At 31.6% G+C, this 22,826-nt stretch overlaps 1 protein-coding gene across 4 annotated transcripts; it reads right to left on the bottom strand.

Annotated features, from left to right (window-relative positions):
- Positions 1–522: 522 nt before the first annotated feature.
- Positions 523–15,573, bottom strand: LOC139491054 (proteoglycan 4-like). Of its 4 annotated transcripts, XM_071278327.1 has the most exons (7): positions 13,830–15,573; positions 12,518–12,592; positions 10,166–10,321; positions 7,790–7,840; positions 4,079–4,879; positions 2,984–3,022; positions 523–1,682 (listed from the first exon to the last, which is right to left on the bottom strand). In XM_071278327.1, the coding sequence occupies exons 1-7, from the start codon at positions 14,988–14,990 to the stop codon at positions 1,473–1,475; spliced, it is 2,493 nt and encodes an 830-aa protein (XP_071134428.1). In that variant the 5' UTR covers positions 14,991–15,573; the 3' UTR covers positions 523–1,472. The 4 variants fall into 4 exon arrangements, with proteins under 4 accessions (XP_071134428.1, XP_071134429.1, XP_071134430.1 ...); XM_071278328.1 differs by lacking the exon at positions 2,984–3,022; XM_071278329.1 differs by lacking the exon at positions 10,166–10,321 and having other exon boundaries at positions 13,830–15,546.
- Between the last annotated feature and the right edge of the window lie 7,253 nt (positions 15,574–22,826).

Below are 22,826 nucleotides of genomic sequence, written 5' to 3'. Positions count from 1 at the left end.
GCTCCTCTTTTACTGATATTTAAGTTATTTGTTAACAGCTACAAGACGTATAAAAATCCTGCTAAATGGCTTTTCTTTTTTGTTACGATATTTTTCTTTCTGTCCGTTGAAGTATACTGACGGTTTATTTTGGGGTTAGTGCACTATCTAATACGTTACATTACCGCCTGTAAATTATCCTAATGTTATCTTGTTATCGGTGTCCCTTCTCCACTAAGGTTTGAATATACCATCTACAATTAATCCTTGTTAACGTGCTCTACTGTTTAAAATTCACATGCAGGAAGTATTTTGATTTTCTGTTTTTTTTCCCGGTCTGTCCTATTTTTTCATTCATTATTTTGATTTTTGTTTCCTTGTATAATTTTTTTCACATTTTTTCATATCAGGGCCGTTTAAAGTTAACTATACACCTCGGAGTTTGCTTAGTATTTCTTGAAGGCTTTTTCAGTGACCAATATTTTATTAGCTTTACATATATAGTGTTGTCTCCAAACAAATATCATAAATACGAAACACAAATGAAGGTTAGAATCTTTTATTATCTGTCAAGAAAATATATTTAATAAATAGTACAAAATAATCCTCCAAGAACAAGAACTGTTGTCAGCACCAACACATGAACGGAATGTGGAAACGGATCAAAGATTCATCATTACAAATGAGAAAAAATAAAACGTATGTTTTGCCTCTACAAATGCTTTTCATACTTTTTACATTTTTTTTTATAATTTTCAACGCATATATCATAATATAGTCATATCATTTTGTGTATCCAATAATTGATGTCTATACAAAGTTTGATATATTTTCTGGCAGTTTTGTCCCGTATTGAAAAAGGGGTTGCCGGTTGGAAAAATGTTCTTCAAGTTCTTGACTATTTTACTTCTTACAAAAACCAAGAAAATATGGACGGAGTTAAACAACAAAATTAGACTAAAATGTATTAGATATAACAAAAACAACATAAAATAACAATTAAAGGCGAATAAATCGGAAGGGATATCACAAAATATTTTATCACATTTTTTTCAAAAGGTTTCAAACCTCTTGTAGGCATAAACTTACAATTCATGCTTTTTTGTCTAAACATTCTACGCACACACTTTCTTTCACTCTTTCTTAATTAAATATATATTTGTTTGTATTGAAGCATAAGAATATGATGCCTCTAAATAATTTTAGTTGAACGGGAAACTTTCTACCATTAGTCCTACAACTCTATAAAACAAGAACACCATAATCCATCAGTTTCCATAGTGATGCCTCGTTTTGATAATTGGACACCTGGTGCAGAATTCAAGTATGAGACATGAGCTTTCCAACAAAGCACAAAGATAAGTATCCATATAAATAAAGATCTACTGTTCACTATGTTCATATATCTAACCAGGAAAACTAGGCAGTTTTGCTAAACTTGCTTAAATTGTGTATAATTGAGCATTTACGTTCCTGAACTATTTTTGATAAATTCATCCACGCACTATTTCTTCTCTATATTTTTTGTATGCTATTGGAACTTCTTTTTTGTTGGTATTGAATCTCGACTTTATATAGAGAAACTTGTCATCATTTGCGTCACGGGGTATTTCGTAAATCTTCAATGGTGTATGATGATGCCTGTGGTGTTCAACTTTCATCCAACCCCCTCCAACACGTACCATATGTGCTTTTCCTTTAAGCTGAAACAGAAAAACAAAATAAATATATTGATTAGATACCTGACTTTAAATTGTATATGCCAAATGCGCGTTTCGTCTACACTCGCCTCATTAGTGACGCTCAAAAAAAAAGTCGTAAAAAAGGCCAAACGAAGTAAAAAGGTTAATAGCATTTAAGATCCAAAATGCAATTTGTTTTTGCCACTTCAACTAGGATAATCTTTTAAGGCGTGTAAAATTAATGACAAAAGTGATTGATAATAATTATGCAGTTATATTTTAAAAACACCTTTTCGCTCACTTATCAGATTCTGTATTTCTAAGTTGTTTTGTCTTGAGATAATATTTATTACATAGATTTCAAATGTTTCAATTCATTTGATTTGAATTTTAGTTAAATATACAATCAAACAGTAAGTTATAATTCAATGTTATAAACTATCAAACCTGTAATATAATTTGGTTTTGTACAAGCTTGAAATATTAGTAAATGTTCATTCGGTACAAACTTGTAACATAACAATGTAAAGTTTATTGCATGAATGTCCTACTACATTCCAGTCTAACAACAAGGGGTTTCTAGCTACAAATGAAATAAAATGAAACAATGCCTTTTGTTAAAGGTCATGCTAAAAGCTATATTTACATCAAACGCAACTGTGATACCAACGAAAACAGTGCCAGTGTATGAACAATTACATCATTTATTAGTATGTGCATATTTTCATTTGATATTTTCTACATACAACGTTAATATCATCTTTATATATATGTTGTTCATACCATTAATATTGCTTTTCTATTTCGTATCTTACAAACAAAAAACATACGTTCACAAGTCAATCTACAATGATTTTAGTTATATAAACAACACATTTGATTTTGCTAACTAGGACAATATAGTACTCGGTTAAGTGAGATCAACTAAAAGAAGTCAAATCGATGCAATTTACGCAAAAGTAATATTGTTTCCAAATGATTTTGTTATGTATAGAAAACATGAAATACAGTTCATTTTCTACCTAAATTGTTCCTTCATTTTACTTCTTTTGGTTACTCGTACTTTACCGACAACCAGAGTGTCATACCACAGAGTAGGTATTCTGTCGAAAACTATAAATTTAGGAGTCAAAAGTCGGTAATAAGAAAAAGTCTATAGCACTAAGAGTTCATCGGTATACCGTTTTTTAAATCAAAATTTGCAAGGATACATTTCATTCACATCAGATTCACACATGTTGAAATCAAATCGATTTTATACATGTATCATGATGGTACATTTGTTTTTTTGTGCAGTGAACCTTGCATGCAATTCGTATTACCTTTTGCTTTTTCGGTTTTTCCTCTGTTGTTTTCTTAACCTATTGTTGCAATAAAAGTGTTTGCTGTACATTTAATGTAATCGATATTTGTATAAAAATGTTAAACTTTTGAAGGGTATTTATTAATTGCTTGCAGCAATTTTTTTCTTCCTCGAAAATGAGAAATCGAGATATTTGTATAAAGTTTTGTTTTGATTCAAAATTTTCATTAAATAAGCTTCTGACAAACTGTAAATTGTCATCATATTGTTAAAAATGACGTAAATAATTACATACATATTCAGTTTTCTCTTTGATATAATCAGGTAAAATAAAATGAATAAATATAATGATTCTACTAATATTTAGATATAAAAAGAATTAGGATCTAACAGTGTATCATAGTATGTTTTTCGTCTTTTAATATCAAAGTACATGTAGTTACACAATTCTCATATCTATTGACAATACCATGAAATAGGACCATGCGAGCATACATATAAACATCAAAACATGCAACAATCAAGCATGGATAACACAGGTATACAACTTGACTATAAAGCCATGCACTGCGTACAACTGTATGGTAGGTGTTATAGCGCTATGATGCTGAATATGGACATTAGTGTGGTTTCAATTCGCGCTAAAGAAGGTTACATGAGATTTTGATTAATTTTCTATGTATCAGATGTAAATTCTAGCTATATACTGTAACATATGTAACTAACAGCAGCATACCATTATCACCAAGCAACTAATAACAACAACAAACATATTTTAAAATTTGTATTTTTTTGTACTAAATATCATTTTTATCATTATTTATGTAAAAAATAACTTTTAAAAGAATGAAAAAATCATATCTGTTATCACAAACTATAAACAAATAAATGAATTAATTAATTTTAAAGTCGTTGAGAATCATACATTATCTTAATTAGATATGACCAAGAATTTATATTTTAAAACAAAAGCATTTAATTTATTGTATAATTTTTTTACTGATATGATTTTTTCATGAAAAAAAATTGATACAAGTTTACAATACATTGATTTTTTTCTAAAGTGCATATATTTGCGTAAATAAACATGCAATAAGCTCGTGCGTTGTTTTACCCATTTGTCTGTTTGTTGTCCACGAGAAAGCGGAGTTAAGTAAGTGTCATCCATGTCAAACTGACTTTTTAAACTCAGTTTTCTTCTATTTGGGAACTTGGAATCTTCCACTATAACTAATGGGTCGTCGTCAAATTGTCTTTTAGTATTGTCGATCACTTCCTTTATTCTAGATTTAGAATGATCATCAAACCCTGGAATCACTACGTATCTAGGTTCTTCTTCTTGTTCGTTCCACTTCCATTTGTCTTTTAACTGGGCCTCTATTTCCCCGGAGTATTTCAAAGGTTCAACCTTTTCCGTCTCTGGATTTACATATAACAGGGTCGAATGATTACTATAATCGCCAGAAGATTTGAGTTTGCCATTTTTACTGTCATTCATATAAAATGAAGGCCCATGTGATAGTTTGGCGCCATATTCATCAATCTGTACATGACCACGTGTTTTCTTCATCGAATGGGTACCAGATTGTTTAAGTGATGACCGTGGAATATTGCCATAATCATGAATTAGAACAGGAACTTTTTTCAAGTAAGTTTCAACCTGAAGCGGTGGAACAGAATCCTCAGAATTTTTTCGAGTCGACTTTGAAACGTGTCTGTGCTTCTTTCTCTCTCGTTTTGCAGTTTCAACATATCGTGGACGTTCATATGTAGTCGGCGTTTGTTTTCGTTTCTTTCTATTCTTTGACGACCTACGTTTCGGAGGGTATGTATTTTCTTTTTTGAAAAACGGTCCATAAAATGTTGTGCTTCCTTTTAGAGGTACTGTGTAAAAGTTGTCAGCTGTGATAACTCTCTTAAAAATAACATTAACAATGTGAATAGACCTTCACAAAAACGGACAACGTAAATATACACCAACACCTGCACCTCAAGCAAGTTTTATGAAAATAGCAATCATAGCAAAACTTGTGAGTTTAGACTTGCAGTTATAACTATACGTATGTTTTCTGTTAAATTACTCAAAATGATAAAATTGAAAAATTTAAAACATGTTTTGAACTAAAGCAGCAGTTACAGTTGTATTTTTTACGTGAGAATCAGGATTTCTCTTAAAGCTCAAAATAACTCCTTTTGAAATATTAAAGCTGACAGGCTAGAATGACCTATTTAGACAATTCAAACTATGTAAAGTACTTATTAATCCCATATTAGCTCAAGGAGAATTAAACCGACAACAGTTTAGTCCACAGCAAATGTTCAAAGTAATCGACATTAAATTTCAACATGTATGAATATTCTGGATAAAAATCGATAGTCAATTACAAGTTAATATATGCAAAAATATTTCAACATCTCATTAAATAAATACAAATGGGTTCATAACATTTGTTCGGGTTAAAACACATCTAAAGCTGTTTCCATGCAAGTTATATCATATACAAGTTCCACACTTCATACTTAGTGAATAGTTTGCGTGGCCTACAATGATTATAAATTTATTTAACATGAACGATTTTAATTTTAATAAACATGCACTGTAACATATCATCTGAATATTTGAAGCTTTGAGAGTTTAAAATATGTTTGAATGAGGCCCCTCATGGGGGGGGGGGGGTCCTAGTAATCACATAATCACCATTTTTTTGCCAATATAATCACATAATCATTAAAAATTTGCTTATCTTTAGTAATCAAATAATCATAAACTAAAAATACAGTCCTAGGTAATCAAATAATCATGAAATATTTGGCTTAATAATCAAATAATCATTAAAAAAACGGCCAAGTAATCACATAATCAAAAACCCCATGAGGGCCCTCTTGAATGTAAGCCAAAATTTAGTGTGTATTAGCTTGAATTTAAAATTGCCTGTCGTAAGCAGAATTATATAACCTTTAGTAAAAATGTAAATGGATTATAATTTCAAATATATGTATTGAATAAACCTTTATGTATTGAATTTCAAGAACTTGTTTTGCCATTTATAGACTCCCACGTTCAATAAGCAGTTGACAAAAACTTATATCTATATTATAGGCAAACAGAACTTTGTTTAACGTCGTAATCTATAACGCAAACTAGACAATAAAAGCATAGAAAACATGCACAAAATGTTTTCTATTCTAGATATATTTTCAGGCTAAAACAAATGAAAAACAAGAATGTGTCCATAGTACACGGATGCCCCACTCGCACTATCATTTTCTATGTTCAGTGGACCATGACATTGGGGTCAAAACTATAATTTGGCATTAAAATTAGAAAGATCCTATCATGGGGAACATGTGTATCAAGTTTCAAGTTGATTGGACTTCAGCTTCATCAAAAACTACCTCGACCAAAAACTTTAACCTGAAGCGAACGGACGCACAGACGGACGAACGAACGAACGAACGAACGGAGGCACAGACCAGAACACATAATGCCCCTCTACTATCGTAGGTGGGGCATAAAAACCCACTGTAACTCCTAACTAGGTATTAGTCCGACAAGTACTGAAATTGGAAGAGTTATCTCACCCATAGGTTGCTATACATGATTATATAGTGGGCGCCAGGGATCAGTAGACAAAATTAAATTTGCTGTTGCTTGTTATAGCCAAATATTATATTAAAACTGTCCTACCAAAACATATGATTTTATCAATTTCAATTCTTTTTGTTGGTCTATACACCTAAAATCTGAAACCATTTTCATTTTTTAGTCCTGTAATTATAACCTTTCTTTTGAAACTTACGATACTTAATCAAAAATTGAATTGTAGACTTCGAGGGATATAAACAATAACATTCAGGGTTTGACTGTAAACAATTAAAGTTAAGATTGAACTGTCGACTAACAACATCATGAGTCATTGAATTCAGAGTTGATCTGCATCAGATCAGGTTAATAATACTTTAAAACCACGATCACATATCTTATCATTCTATGAGCACAGAAGCCAAAATAAAGAACCTTAATAATAACTATAAATATTTTCTGAATGCCTTGGTTGAACAACCATGAAAACCTTCATTAAAATGTAATCTACAAAGCAAACTGAGATTGGGCACCACTGTAGACTATGACGGAAACCCAGTTTTGAACTGCAGACAAGCCATATTTTAGCCATTCTTTTCTAAGTATTTCGAAGCCTTTCTTATAGTGCGGGATTTTCTCGCTCTGTTGAAGTCCAATTGGTGGTCTTGAGTCATTTTTTGTTTTACACGCTCCCCATTTGTATTCTTTATTCTATTACAACATACTTAAAAATGCCATTGAAATTCATTATCCGATTAAATATCTAGATATACATGTAGTATTTCAAAATCTAGATCTCTATATTTTTCTGTAAAACAGAATGAACGTGTTTTCATTTCCCTAGTGGCACGTGGTACAGCGGAAGACGCTTTCCCTGTCAACTCATCCGGTTCGCTCCATTTTGGAGTTCATGCTATACCTTCGGATTTGTTTCATTTGTATTTCCGAAATGGATTTACGAGACTTGTACAACTGTAATTTCTTGTCAAATGACAAAAGTTACTTCGGAGCTTGTGAAATAGAGCTGAATAAAAAAAATATCATCAAAGAAACGCTTTTAAAAAAAGTATAAAACCACAAACGCTAATCGGATAATGAACTTCGAATGGCATTGTTAGATTTGGTGTTTTACAATACATGCTAAATTGATAGCATACAATCGATACTAAACTATAATTGTACTTTCTATATTTGTTAAATATAAAGCAAATTTGGGTATATAATATGCATTGCAGGTTTTACCTCGTTGTCGCTCGAACTTCTACTACTGGAAGTAGATTCTGCAGTAATGTTCTTTAAACAATAATAATATAGTTTATATAAAATTATTCAAATCTTTGAACACAAGTTAATCAAAGTTAAAGCAAACGATTACTTATTTAAAATCATGTTCTTTAAAAGCAATATACGTGCATTAAGATGTCTTTAATATCATACATAGTAGTAATGAATTTTGTGGCTATTACTGTCATTAGAAAAATTACAATACCTTTTTTTTTTTTTTTAATATTGATGAAAAAATAATAATGTAACAATTCCATTAAGATATTGTCATAAATTGTTGTCAAAATACTAATACTATTATTATACTTTTTAAAAGTTTACAACAAAAAAGTAAAAAAAAATGTAAAAACAGCATGCAAACATGTACACAGTCGTAAAATTGGCCATGGTTAACTATGGGAATACTTGTTTGTAATTTTCGTATCAATTTCATATAACAAGTTGGGTAAATTATCATGCCATTCACTACATTGTAGCTGAAATTAAAATAAGCGATCCCGACATATTTAAATTCTACACTAGTATGTCTTTTATGACGTCAGTATCATAAAACATATCCATTTACTTGGGTATAGAGTAATAAGGAGTTCGTAATATATACTATCTAAAACAAGGAGATGTGGTATGCTTTCCAATAATAAAATGTAAAATAAAAATATCTATACATAAGATATAAAAAATTGAAATATATAAGTACAAAACTTCTTTACGGCAAGAAAACTACAAATCTGATAAACTTTTCTTATCAACATGCATATAGACGTTTTGAATATGGTTTATGCTAGATGTATCTGAAAGGTATGCAATTAAAATAAATCCATGCATTTTTCTGCTCTATATACGCACCAATTTAATATAGAATTTGTCTGGGTCTTTTGTTCTATAGTAATCTAAAACACGTAGTGTGACCTTGGACGGTACTATTCCCTTTATCGTAGACTGGTCCTTTAATTAGTTATAAAATATAATAACTACCCACTTCACTACACTTGTGTATTGTTTCTAAGTTGACAATAATAAATTTATACAAATGCATTTGCATGTACTGCACATGTGATACTACTTTACTCTACAAGATATGCCTTTACATATATTTACATTTATGTTACTAAAAAAGTGTTGGATCAAAGATGTATGTCGCCGATAAAATGGTTCATACTACAATGTTTGATCTTAGAATTCGAAGACACTCAAATAACGCAATATGTATTATTTTCTGTTTCAGATTTTCAAATACGCAAACATGTAAGTTTCGTATTTTGTTGCTACTATGACAAACAGTGAAACATGCCCATTTATAGCACTTAAACAGTCTGTTGTAGCCCGACCTTCATTTGATACCGTGAGCAAATAATACGCTGATTATAGTGTGTCTTAAGAAAAAGAAAAAAACTAAAATCAATATAAAACTATATCAGTTAAAGCAAATATATAAGAAAATCAAGTCAGCATTACAGACATTGATTTTAGACGTGAAATATGATTTTTAATCTGTCATTACAGCAAGCAATTGCTCATGAGACATTTCTTGCCACGAATTATATGAAAGGAAACGAAATAATTATTCCTTATTCCCAGAAAAGTTGAGAATAGGTTATATCAACGGAAAGAGGTTATTTTTATATATCTCTAGCCAATTTGGTTTGCAATAAATATGTTCACCGACGTCGAACCAAGTTTGGCAACAAATATCCCTATTTCGGACAGTGCTTTATTGTCCTCGTTTGGATACTCTCATTTAAGTGACATTGAGAAGCATATTCAGTCACTTTGGTTTCCTCAAAAGTTTAGATGGTAAATATTTCTAAAGATAGATATGTATAAATATATATATATAATTATAGGCAGCTAGACTGTATTCAGTTAATAGTTCGTTATCTACAGAAATAAGAAGTTCTACGTGAAATTCATTTGAATTTGATGCAGATCGTGACAGATATATATCTGCATGTTTCTATCATTAATGTAAGAACAGTAAAGAAATCAAACTAACTTGCTAGAAACAAGCAGAATGTTTAGTATATGCTCTGTGTGTGTTAATGAGTTAAGCAAGATTCTTTTGTATTTTAACCCTAAATTAACATTATTTTGATGTATGACTTATATTATTGAAAGAGAAATGTTGGTTAGCCTGTTAGACCAGTATTACACTAGGTAACAGTCTAGTTAAAGACATATCTCGCATCGCTCCCGTTTTCTCACGCGACATATCAGAAAAAGGGAAACTGTCCGGCTAATAAAGAAATCATCGTTCACCAAATAAACAAGCCATTTTAGTTCATATACTAAATACAAAGTTCAATAATGAAGTTTTAAAAATGTGTTTTTAATTACCTTTTCAGTGGGAACAATTTTCTTAGACGCCGTATACTCCGAGGGTTCGTAATAAGCATATGTTGGTGGATCGGGTTCGGGGTTCTTAATCAAATGTTCTTTCTTTTTAGGTGCTTCATAATAAATTTTTGATGAGTCAGCTACAACTTCTAAATCCTTAAACAAAAACATTAGTTAATTACTTTTCATCTGTAATTTTTGAGGATAAAAATGTGCAGAATTAAAACCAGGCATGCATAAGAAATTATAAAGGCATTGAAACGAATCATTTTAAAAGGGTCATTTATTCAATGAATTTAACAGATCATTCATTGTTCAACTATGCATACAAACGTATTTGTTTTAAATGTATTTTTCTACCCCACCCATTTATACGTTGTTTTGAAATTAAATGGGTCGCGAATTGTTGCTTACCACGATGATGAATTGGGATTGAAAATTTTACAAACGCCTATACGTATTTCAAAGAAACGATGTGTTGTCAAAACAAATTTCTGTCAACAAATGTATTAAATTTTTCTTGTGAAATGCCCCATCCCAGTTTTCAATTATTTTAGTTGATGATTAACTAGACAAAAAAGGGGGAGGGGGTCATTGTCGAATTGTAGTGCTCCAGAGGATAAGTCATAACATTATGAAATAACTAACGGTAGTCAGGTGAAGTCAAAATGATTTGAGAAAGTATCTTTAAAGGCTATACGACTATTTTCCCTTTATTATTCTTATGGATTTTACGAGGTCAAATTCTTTACAGGTAGGTGATGTATATTTGCTCTAGTTTTGGGAGAGTCAAACCTCAATGTTGAAGTACAGCCTTTAAACCTACATGTAAGCCAGTTTTCGAACAAATATTTATTGAAGATCGATTTAGCAACTCTCGGTGTTATTTGGAAAATATCCAGACATTTAACTCATTTTGGAAAAGGGTGGGTGATGGAAAAATAGAATATATATGTGAATGTGCATGGGGTTCAAAGGATAGAGAATAAGGGGCCTTCAAATAAAGAGTAAAGAAAAGGGGGGGGGACAAAGCTTACTGAACAAAAAAAAAGAAAGAAAAGAATAGAGAATCACGGGTTGGTAGAAATAAGGGAGATGGGTTCAAGAATTAGTTGGCAAACTTGATTAAAAAAATTCTTGCCTTTAAATAATGATAATATAGAAGTTTTTCCCATCGTAGGAAGATTTTTTCCCCTGCCTAATAAAATCGGTAGAAATCCCTTTGCTTCAATTGTTATGATAGAATCTTATATTATTTTACACACTTAAATTGAATGCCGAATTTATATTTTGAATTACATGTATTCGAAAGGAAAGCAAAGGACAAATCACATTTCCCATAAAGGTCAGAGAAAAATGTATCTGATCTTTTCACTATAGTTGACATTCTTCACTCACTTTTGTATTTTTAAAATGGTTAGAGAAAATACAAGATTAGTTAATTGAAGTTTTCCCCTTTCTCTTACTTATGGCAGAAATAGAGTTTGCTTCAAGTAGACCATATTATATACAAATACACAAAATGTATATGAAAAGCAAGATAGATATTATAGATATAAATCTCTCATACTTAATCAAAGTTTTTTTTTGGTGGGGAGGGGGGATACTATTACGTTTTTCACCTATACATATTGACATTTATGATTGAAACATAAAAAAAATGCCTAGAAATTTATTTAATGTTAAAATCGATGTTTTACAAGAAATCCATTCCTATTAACAACTTGGAAGTCGCTTCGACAAACTTGACAATCATAATTATCAAATAGGTTAATATTGATTTTGGTTGCCAACCGATGATATTATTATTGAGGAAAATATTTAGTAAATATTGAACTAATGGTGTGTTAAGGTGCAATTATCATATCTATTTACCATAAGAAAAATCATGGTTACAGGTGCATGAAATACATGTGGTTAAACAGTATGTGAAGGTTAGAATATAGAGTTATCCACAAATTATCGGTCCTTTCACTTTTCGTAAGAAATTTAGTCAACTTAGATTTTTTTTGTTTAAAAAAAATGAAGAAAATGATCTAGTCGCGCAGGGAAATGATTTGTTTGTCTCAATAACCCACGTATCCATAGATATTAGATGATAGACATTAAAATGAAGAAAATAGAGAGTTATTATAAGGTTAATAATATTTCTTTATGATGTATATTAAAAAAAGTCTAAAATAAACATGATTTCAAGATTATATGCATTCGAATTCTTTAAAACAATTATTCTTAAACAATCAATATTAGATAGCATTTTAATGTTTGAAAAATCACGCTGTGTGTGATAGCTTAAAAATCACAAAATAAAAAAAAACCTATTTGTTTTCTACAAGCGGAAACAAAATTTACCTCCACTCTGTCGTATACTGGTTCGGGAAGATTTGGTTGCTTAACAACCAACTGCATTTCTAAGTTTTCTTTCTCCTATGAAAAATAAGTTCTATGGCTATAGTGATAATATTACTAATTTAAGATAAGAAAAAAAAAATGTCTGGTTTGCTTTTGCATCACATGAGCGACAAAGCGTTGGTATGGCACTGTCGGTACCAGTAACTGTACCTGTAACTTTGGCACTGTTGGATACCGGTTCCTATCATAGATAAAATGGTCTCCTTCTCTAGAAGCATTCAAAGTTGTCCAACAGTCTCAACACACTCAGACTATGAATTTCTGTAATGCATCCTTTGCAAAGAACCAATAAACTCGTCCGCTGAAAGCTGTTAGGGACTGTGTCCCACAATACAGAGACTTAAACATTGTTTTACAATACATGTATGGATACATTATTCAATGTGCTTTAAATTTACAAAACCGTAACAATATTTTCGTCTCCACATATACACACATGAATTGGTTGCGATTTATTTTCTAGAATAAAGGGAAAAAAGTTGTACACTTTTCGTTGAAACGTGAACCTGATAGTACCACAATTCCAGCATAAAAAAGCAATTAATTTAAATATCATCAGAACTACGAAATGTAAACCACATGAAAATTAATCATTCTGGTTAAATACATCATCCATTGTAGCTGAAATATTATAGGATAATATACAAGAAGAATACTAAAACTATTTGTTTCTACAGTTTGATATCTTAGTTCCTATATTAATAGATCAGAAAATAAAGAAAGAACAGCTACTGACAAGACTAGTGTAATTTCCTCATCTATATATAACTTTTATAACACTTTCTGTACACCCTGAGGTATACAAAAATCTTAATTTTTCATTGACTCGTCAGTTTGAAATCAGTTTTAAAAATTGTAGAATCAATAGAATATACATGGTCCTACAACATTTGACTTATCGAGACGAATTACGTATTCAGTTTGCCTTTTTTTATATACAAGTTCTTGTTTGTTTTGTATGTATCTGTAATGTTTATATTTTAACTTGTCATAATTTTACTTTTTGCAATAATGTAATGTTTAATATCCTTTTATTAAGGTGTTTCAAAAGTAAAATTTCGGCTAGTACAAAAATTGCTTAGATACATGTACAAAATGCAATGTGAAGTGATATGCTATTGGATTAGGTTAGAAAAAGAAACTTGGTATATTTACAGCAGCATTAGTGTGCTATGTGCACTTTGTACAAAATATAATACTCTTCATACAAAATTGTTCGTTAATATTTAGCCACATAAAAAATGAAAATTACCTTCTTTTGTTTCTTCTTTTTAGGTGGTTTCGGTTGTCTTGGTGGTTCAGGCGTTAGCATTCGAGGTGGTGGCGGTGGTGGTGGAGACGGTGTTCTAGGAGTAGGCTCCCTTGGTGTTGGTGGATCCGGTTCCTGTACGACTTCCACTGTTTCCCTTTGATAATAATGTGTTGCAGTTTTGATTTTTCGTTGCTTTGGCTTCTTAAAAGTCTGCGTTTGAACATTACGTAACAGTTTTTTCTGTTTTGGCTGTGGTTGTATGACGTAATTTGTGGTCATCTGACAACCGACGTCGCGTGTTGGCGGACGTTGAACTATGTATTCCTGTGGGTACTCTATATATTCTTGTCTTTGCAAAGCCCTTTCGTTAGCTGATTGTTCTTTCGTAACATAGCCAACAGGTTGTCGGTCTCGATAGCTATTCCTAGTAACGTATTTTACATTTGTTTCTTCAGATACTGGCCTTTTAACATATGTTACACGTTCTTCGGATCTCGGTCTTCTGACAATCTCTACCTCTCTGTTATCAATGATTCGTTTTTCACTAGAAGGTCGACTCCTTACAACATAACGTTCACGTAAATTTGAATCATCTACAACTCTTCTTGTTACCACACGCTCACGTGAAGGCCGAACAAGAACTTCACTAGCTGGTCGTCCTGACCGTACAAACAATTCCTCGCGATTATCCAAAGTATTGTTGCGCCGTACGACATAATCACTCGCGGGTCTTGAACGTGAAATGCGAGTACTTCTAATCGTATCTCCTTCCCTGGTCCTGAGTACGGGTCGTTCCTCTTCTGCAATAGCTCTTCTTGTTAGAACACGTGGTCGTTCTTCGACTACTCTTCTAGTTGAAGTATTTGGTCCTTTAGGACGTACCGGGACCATATATTCTGAATCAGCTTCACTCATTGTTTCATATTCTGTTTCCTCCTGTTGGTATACAATTTTTTCCGGTCGTTCACCGCGTTTTAATTCCCCATCATCCATAACAACGTATCGCTTTGAATTTCCACTTTTCCCAGATGTTCTATAAATCCGCCTACCTTCTTCGTCGATATAAACATTGCCTCGTCTGCCCTCGGGAGCATATTGAACATGTGAAGCTTTCATTCTAGGTGACCTCACCTTATGCTTAGATCTCGAACGCTCAGCCATTTTCTTATTATCCCTATGTATATAAATTAATTAAAATCCAGAAAAATATCACTTGATTATTTCAACACATCCACATGTTATTGTTTCGTTCTGTTGTTTGTTCGTGTTTTGTTTTAACGGTTTGTTTATTTTTCCATCTCTCTCAATTCGCCATAATCTTGTGTTGCTGTGCTGTCTATACTTGCTCATCACAGTCCAGTGAACCGTGTCACATACGAATTACCTTATAAAAACACCCACCGGATTAAATAAAAATTTAAAGCATTTTTCTTTCTATACACATTCGTAGTTATAATTACTACATATATGTTAATCCGCCAGTCAAAGGCTTATTCCCTAGTAACCAGGTTTGTATGGCCAATAATAAGGTTGAAATATACTGTCACTTTCACTACGTCACACGCTGGTAATCATATGGATGAATACCTCATCAAACAAACCGTTATAAAAATACAAACAGTCAGAAATTTATATATTTACACATATTCTCAGGAAAAGCCTAGGTCACATATAAACGAATATGAATAACGCTTTAAATCTACACGTATGTATTCATGATATTGAACCAATGTAACGCCTGGTTAGTTTTTTGAAATTTAAAAATTGGATCTTTCTTTAAGATTGTTTAATTACATGGAGTGTGTTTTTCGAGACTAATTGTTTAGGTTCATCGCGGTTTGAATTGATTTTAAACTGATAGTTTTATCATACTTGTGTAACCATAAAACATAAAACAAAAAAACAATTGATAAATTGCATAAGGATTATTTTGAATAACACAATGTATATGTAGTTAAATACACATTCAAAATAACATAATTATTTGGGATTATTTTCTAAAAGTCGACTTCTATTTACTAAATACAAAAGGCCTTGACTATTAAAGCTTATTTTTTTTAATAAACAACGTTGCAACAGTAATTAATTGGTATTTAAAATACCAGCAGATAAAAAGAATTAGTGCATTTTCCGCCTCTAAAACGAAATAATTTTGTTATATAATTAGATAGAATTACAGTAACTAAAGGCTTAATTACTGGTAGTAAATTGCTTTAATGTACAATTGCACTTTGTTTTACCGATGCATACATTTAATTAAAATCCTTTGAGATCACCTGCCTGGCAGGTAGATAGATCAGAGCAATCGATTTCATTGTATGTAATACAATGTGTAGTGTCAGATATATCTCCGAGATTGATTTACAAAGCGAATCAAGACATAACACGTGACAAAACATCAAGAAACAGTATGACATCCAAATCGATTCATTATTTTGTAAAACACAATTTTTTACAAGTGGCTATAAATATTGGTAAAATACAGTAACGAGCAAGTTCTTTTCGTTTCGTTGTGTAAAATGAATTTAACGCGAGTCATAAAAACAAGAAACTTTTAGTAATCAATAATAATTTAATAATTATATCGGTTTGTCAAACAATAATTATAGATGATTGCCTACAGTATGTCTTGTTTGTAAATCTAAAATCGGAAAACAATTTGAAATATAAAAAAAAGACATGGTTTAAAATAGGAGCTAAATAGTTTCCATATAGTTTTTTGTTGTTGCAAGTATTTAATATGAATTAATATTAAGTCATGAAAAATATAAGTATGACTGATTATTTCGGGCAATTTGATTATTTATTAGTAACTATACCAACATTATAAAACACATTTGAGCAACAACCTGATGAGACATTACAGAAAACACTAATTTTTTGTTCAAAATGCACTAAAAAGAAAAAAAGTTTAAAGTCAAACAACGTTTGCATTGATGTTATTAAATTTGAAATCACCGACGCATGTCTTTTGATAAAATATATACGTTTAACTGTTTAACTCTTTAAGGTAGGCGTTAAGTATTTCACCCAAGAGTTATTATATACAGACCGATGAATAGAACACATTTAAAATAGATTGATACGGTCTTTTATTATTCAGTGAAAATAAATTTTATTTCTATAGATCAAACCGCAGTTAAGTATTTGATGATTCCATAGAGACATTTAAATATGACATGCCGATATATAAATACATTATCTATCTTTGAAATCAATTAATAAAATTGACATTTGCAAATTAAATCCATTTAGCTATATTGAAGATTCATCAAATTATCAAATTACAATGTTCAACTGTTTTACTGTTTATATCACCACTGAAATGTTATTATCACAAAGATCAAGGATTTGTATAGTAAGCCTATACAAATCCTTGCAAAGATGTATACAAAAATCATTTCTAAATATATAAAAGTAGGAAGATGTGGCATGAGTGCAAATAATAATAATTTAATTCTTTATTCATTGCCGAAGGATACGTTACTGATTTCCTAAACTATTTCGATGCACGCACTGTATTGACAAGTAAATACATATTTAGTCAATCGTGTATTGATTGTCGATTACTTAACCTCGTCTTGGCAAATATTTCACGTATATTCAGGATAAATACAGCATTTATAGATTATACAAGGGCAGCAATTCCGACTATCATTAAACAATGAGAGTACTGTGGAAAGGGACCGACATTTTGTCATAAAACAGACAACGTATTGCTATCTAAATGTATTACTGCAAGTATTGTTTGACATGCAAAGTTCTGGACACTCTCTACACGAGACATAGGAATTAACGTCCCAATACTGTTTGGTCATGGCTGCGTATTCATACACCCTATACAGTTAAACGGACGCACCTTAAACAATGTGTTTAACTGCTTAATAGGTATAGGAGTATATTTACCCCATTTCCAAGTTAACCCTTGTACTGCTAACAATGGGGCGAGATACGATTTTTATCGAAAACGAGTAGTACTTTGCTCAATATAAAATGTACGTCAAGATAAGATTATAGCTGTTATGGACTGAGACCAATAGATACATCGATGAACGTCAAAACGTCAGACTCGTCACTATGTAGATTTTGCTTAAATTACCCCGTGTCCAAACACTTTTGATAGAACGGAATATATCAAAATCTATCATATTTCCCGAAAAATAATACAACAAAACCTTCCCAAAAATCATCTCTTGACTACATAAGAGATATATAAAAAAACAACACTGAGGTGGTTCAAACTTGTGATAGGCAAACGGATTTACTGTCAGATTTATAATAAGAAGATGTGGTATGATTGCCCATGAGACAACTATCTGCCAAAGTTCAAATGAAGTGGATGTGAACATTTATAGGCACATGTACAGCCTTCAACTATGAGAAAAAACCAACCGTATAGTCGGCTATAACGCCCCGACATGAGCAATTTGAAGCAATTCAAATGAAAAACTAACAGCCTAAATTATAACAAATTAATTTTCGGTCGATATCACATAGTGATACTTCAATGTAAATGCAGACAAAAATGGTATGTAATTGCAATCGGCATAACAAGAATTCGATCCAACCAACACAAGGCGCGCCAAAAATCGTAGGCATTTCCTCCCATGCATGCATATCCGTTACAACATTCAACTACATATGTTAAGTTCTAATAACATTTAAATTGCAAGTATGGAAAACAGTTTTAAAGCAAAATAGCTATCTAAGGGAGTTTATTCATGAAACTACTATATTATAGTTTTGGAAGTCGAAATACATTTGATTCTTGAGTTGAATATGTACAACATTGTAGATAGAAGTAGGTCGTTATTTTTGATAATGGCTCTGGTTAACTCCCCATAACACCAGCAAATCTGTTAGACAACAAATAATAAACACAAGCAGATTGCAATTGCTACTATGCTAATATTGCGTCTTTTATAATGTATGCCCCTTACAATATTTTGCTTTCATGATAACAAGTTGTTGCAATTTGTTTAAGTTCTACACTTATATTATTTTACGATCTGTGCCACATTTTTGCTCGTCTCTTTTATGCTTTTGTTGTTTTTTGGTATCTCTGTACTCAAAAAGTTTTCAGTCAATATGGTGATAATTGCTAGAACTATTGTCCTCCGCACTTATCTATTTCTTTAATGGTACAAAAGTTGGCATATAATTATGTTCTGCATCCATAACACGACCTTCACAATGATCAAAACTCACTGTAAAGAACTAAACCGTAAGGTATAAAAACCATGGAATTATTGATTGATTGAATATAGTGGATAAACAAATTAAATATGACGTCCATCATCACTGAACTTGTTTGAATTATCTTTCATTTTTGCTGGTCTGTTTTATATATGCGACTTTTTGTGTTTCGTTGGTTCTTATACAGTGACTCTGTACTTTAAAAGATTCTGTCAGTATGTTATTGTTCTATAATATGTCATTATGTTATATTTCTTTTATAAATAAGAAAGTATGTGGAACCAAAAACGTCAAAATTATTTAATCACGTGAACCATTTGTGGATTCTTATAAATTCTATAGAACTTTTGGACTATTTTAAGTCTCGGTCTATTTCTGAAATTAATTCTTACATACTTTTGATTTTTTCAACACTGTATGCTAACATTGCCCATGTGAAATTTTAAAATTGTTTGTATAAACATTGAACGACAAAAATATGTGACGTATAAATTTGCCGACGTCAGACACGCGAAATTGTTTCTTTTAAAATTGTAACACGATGAGGACTGCTGTACCCACATTTTGACTATATTATTCATTATGTCTATTTAGTTCACGCATCATTGTAAATATTATATAACGGAATTTGATGAGACTGTCGTACAAAGTGAGAGGTTTAGCGCTATAAAACCATTAATCCACCATTTTCTACATTTGAAATGAGTGTACCAAGTAAGGAATATGACAGTTGTTGTCCATTCGTTTTTGATGTGTTTTGTCATTTGATTTTGCTATGTGATTATGAACTTTCCGATTTGATTTTCCTCTGAGTTCAGTATATTTGTGATTTTACTTTTTATCACTGAACTAGTACATATTTATTCTAAGGGCCATCTGATTTTCTCGCTGTATTGAAGATATTAAAAAAAAGACTATTGGTATGATTGACAATTAGACAACTCTCCACAAGAGACCAAATGACACAGAAATTAACAACTATATGTCACGTCAACAATGAACAAACTTAAGCCCAAACCGCAAAGTCAGCTATACGTAAAAGGCCCCGAAATGACAAATGTGAAATAATTCAAACGAGAAAACTGACGGTCTAATTTATGTACAAAACATGAACGAAAAACAAATACATAACACATCAACAAACGATAACCACTGAATTACAGGCTCCTGACTTGGGACATACATACAAAATGTAGCGGGGTTAAACATGTTATCGGGATGTTAGCGGGATCCCCTACCTCCCCTAACCTGGGACTGGTGTAACAGTAAAAATTGAGAACATACTATAAAAATCAGTTGAAAAAGGCTTAAATCTTTTTAAGCTTAAATCATCAGATGGATACAAATAGAAATACATCTAACAAAAATATACAGAGTGGACGTGGCCGGTTACTTGTATATCCCAGCAACAAAAATACACCATAAGTACTGATTTGAGAGTACTCCCAGTTTCTGACAGCTAGTTCAAAGCCACTAACTAATAATAAATTCATGCATCTAAGACTAAATTATCAATCAGTACACATCCAACATCCAATGAATTTAGCGTAAAGACGTCATAAACAGTCAGAGAAAATCAGAACCTTGTGGAATGCCAAGATACAGGTATTGAATGATTGAAATTGTATATGAATATACCACTAATAATTTTTAGTTTGCCTTTAATTTACTAATCACAAAATCAATATCAATACCAATAAAAACAATATTCAATGATCTAGTTACAGTGTTGAATTGGTAACCTTTTAGAATAAGTTTATTACGAGGGTAGATAAGTTTCCGGGCATAGTAAACAGCATTTCCGTAAAAATGAGGATGTGCTTTCCCGTTTGAAATAGTATGAAATTCAAAACAGTGTAGCTGTGGCCATTGATTGACACATTAAATTCATTCATTGACTGGGACAATTTAGGTGAACGTTTGTATGTAACGACCAATGCTCACTATGTACTTTTTAAAGACACTTAAACTATGGGGTCACCAAAGGTTCTCAACACCTAAATAAAGTAATTCGAAAAATTAATCAGAAATAACACGATATTTTGATTTATATCAATTATATAAATCAAAACACAAAGGTTATTCCTGATTAATTTTTCGAATTATTTTATAATTAAAGGCGTTAAGAAACCTTTGTTGACCCCACAGTTTAAATGTCTATCGTAGGTACGTCATGAACAGTGGTTGTTACAGACAAACATTCACGTAAATTGTCCCAGTCAATGGATGATTTTGATGGGTCAATCAATGGCCACAGCTACACTGTTTTGAATTTCATACTAAGTTTTCTTCAGGTGCAACCAAACTTTACAAACAAATATTTATATCTAAGGAAGAATTTAAGAAAAGGTTTTAAGTAATTTGTGGTAACGAAATCCCTTGTTTAATAATTTACCAGTTATACATTGATAAAACCAAAAACGTCACAACAAACACGTACATAGCGAACTAGTTGTGAAATATTGCCGTAGATGATGCCAAAGAAGCACCACCATCCAAAAAAGGAAAATTAAGAATAGGGAACGAAATATCGTCCCTTTTGTTTTACTTATTTGCTCAGGCATTTAAATTACATGCATTAAAAGTTAAAACACCCAATACAAAAAGCAGAATTTAACATCTATTCTGACAATATAAAGATAAGGAGATGTGGTATGACAACCAATGAAACAACATTCCACCAGAATTAAAACGAGGTGGATGTTTATTACATATTTAAGTAAAAGCAAAAGTCGTTCCACATTAGGTATTACATAATTGTTATGTTAATGTGAGTCTATTTATGTGTTGAGAGTAAGACAGTTACCAGTGGTTAACTTTACACACAACTACGCAACAAGATGACCCTTTTGTGTAAAAAGTGTCAATATTGACTCGTGGGTATTTATGACATCACATGTGCAGTATAACAAACAATAATATTTCTGAATCAAAGTTAGCAGACAATATCAACATATGTAATGCATGTTAACTATCGAATCTCTGTAAGGATAGCAACACTTTACTATATTTTAGTGATTGTAGTGGGTTCAAATAATAGCGCTTACCAATCCTCCTACTTTTGACTGTCCTCTAAAAATGTTAGTATAAAACGACCCTAAAAAAACATAAACACAAACAAAGCAGACAACACAAAGTAAATATCAAGAACATATTTGTGGTGAAAGATTATGATATTGGAACACACATTCCCCAACACACACTGCATTCGTTATATTCTCTACCTTTGGTTTTAATTTTCTTTTGTTGTACTTAGGCTGTGGTATTTCATCTTTTAATACTATCTTCTCGTCATCACTTACGTCAAAATACGTCCTCTTTGTACGACCTAGTGGCTCACGTGGGTATTCCCTAACTTGAAGACCTTGTACACGTCCTGTGACAACTACGACTGTATCCGGTTCATCTCTGTTTTCTTCGCCTAATATTGTAGCAGTTAGATAAAAATCAGATCCTAAATTATCATCCTGAGCATATGACGCCTTCACGCTTAGATTATCGTCATCCGACGCTGATTCTACAGTCACGTCCTCTTCCTTAACTGGATTGAGAGACTTTAATATATCGATATTAAGAGACCTCGTCTTTTCTTTCTCAGCAAACTGTTTTCGCTTCATGACCACGTAAAAATCTAAACCATTTTCAAATTGATCTGACCGAAGATGTTTGGTGTCAATGTGTGCATTGTTTTGTTCGTCTGTTTTCGAATCACAATTTTTTGTCGTTTTTTTCATTTCAATTGATTGAGCGAATCTTATTTGTGTCTTGGTTTCATAAGTTTTGTCCATTAAATCAGTGTCT

The sequence above is a fragment of the Mytilus edulis genome, chromosome 10, assembly GCF_963676685.1.
Source record: "Mytilus edulis chromosome 10, xbMytEdul2.2, whole genome shotgun sequence".
NCBI lineage: Eukaryota > Metazoa > Mollusca > Bivalvia > Mytilida > Mytilidae > Mytilus > Mytilus edulis.
The sequence above is the reverse complement of the archived record's forward strand: the minus strand, read 5'-3'. Positions and strand labels throughout refer to the sequence as shown.

What these genes read in the sequence shown, in the direction of transcription:
- LOC139491054 (XM_071278327.1), bottom strand. Translation starts at nt 14,990, where the DNA reads ATGGCTGAGCGTTCGAGATCTAAGCATAAGGTGAGGTCACCTAGAATG. An exon ending in AAAAGAAGAAACAAAAGAAG is followed by an intron (nt 12,593 to 13,829) that starts GTAATTTTCATT and finishes TATTTTTCATAG; the next exon opens with GAGAAAGAAAACTTAGAAAT. An exon ending in AAATTGTTCCCACTGAAAAG is followed by an intron (nt 7,841 to 10,165) that starts GTAATTAAAAAC and finishes TATTGTTTAAAG; the next exon opens with AACATTACTGCAGAATCTAC.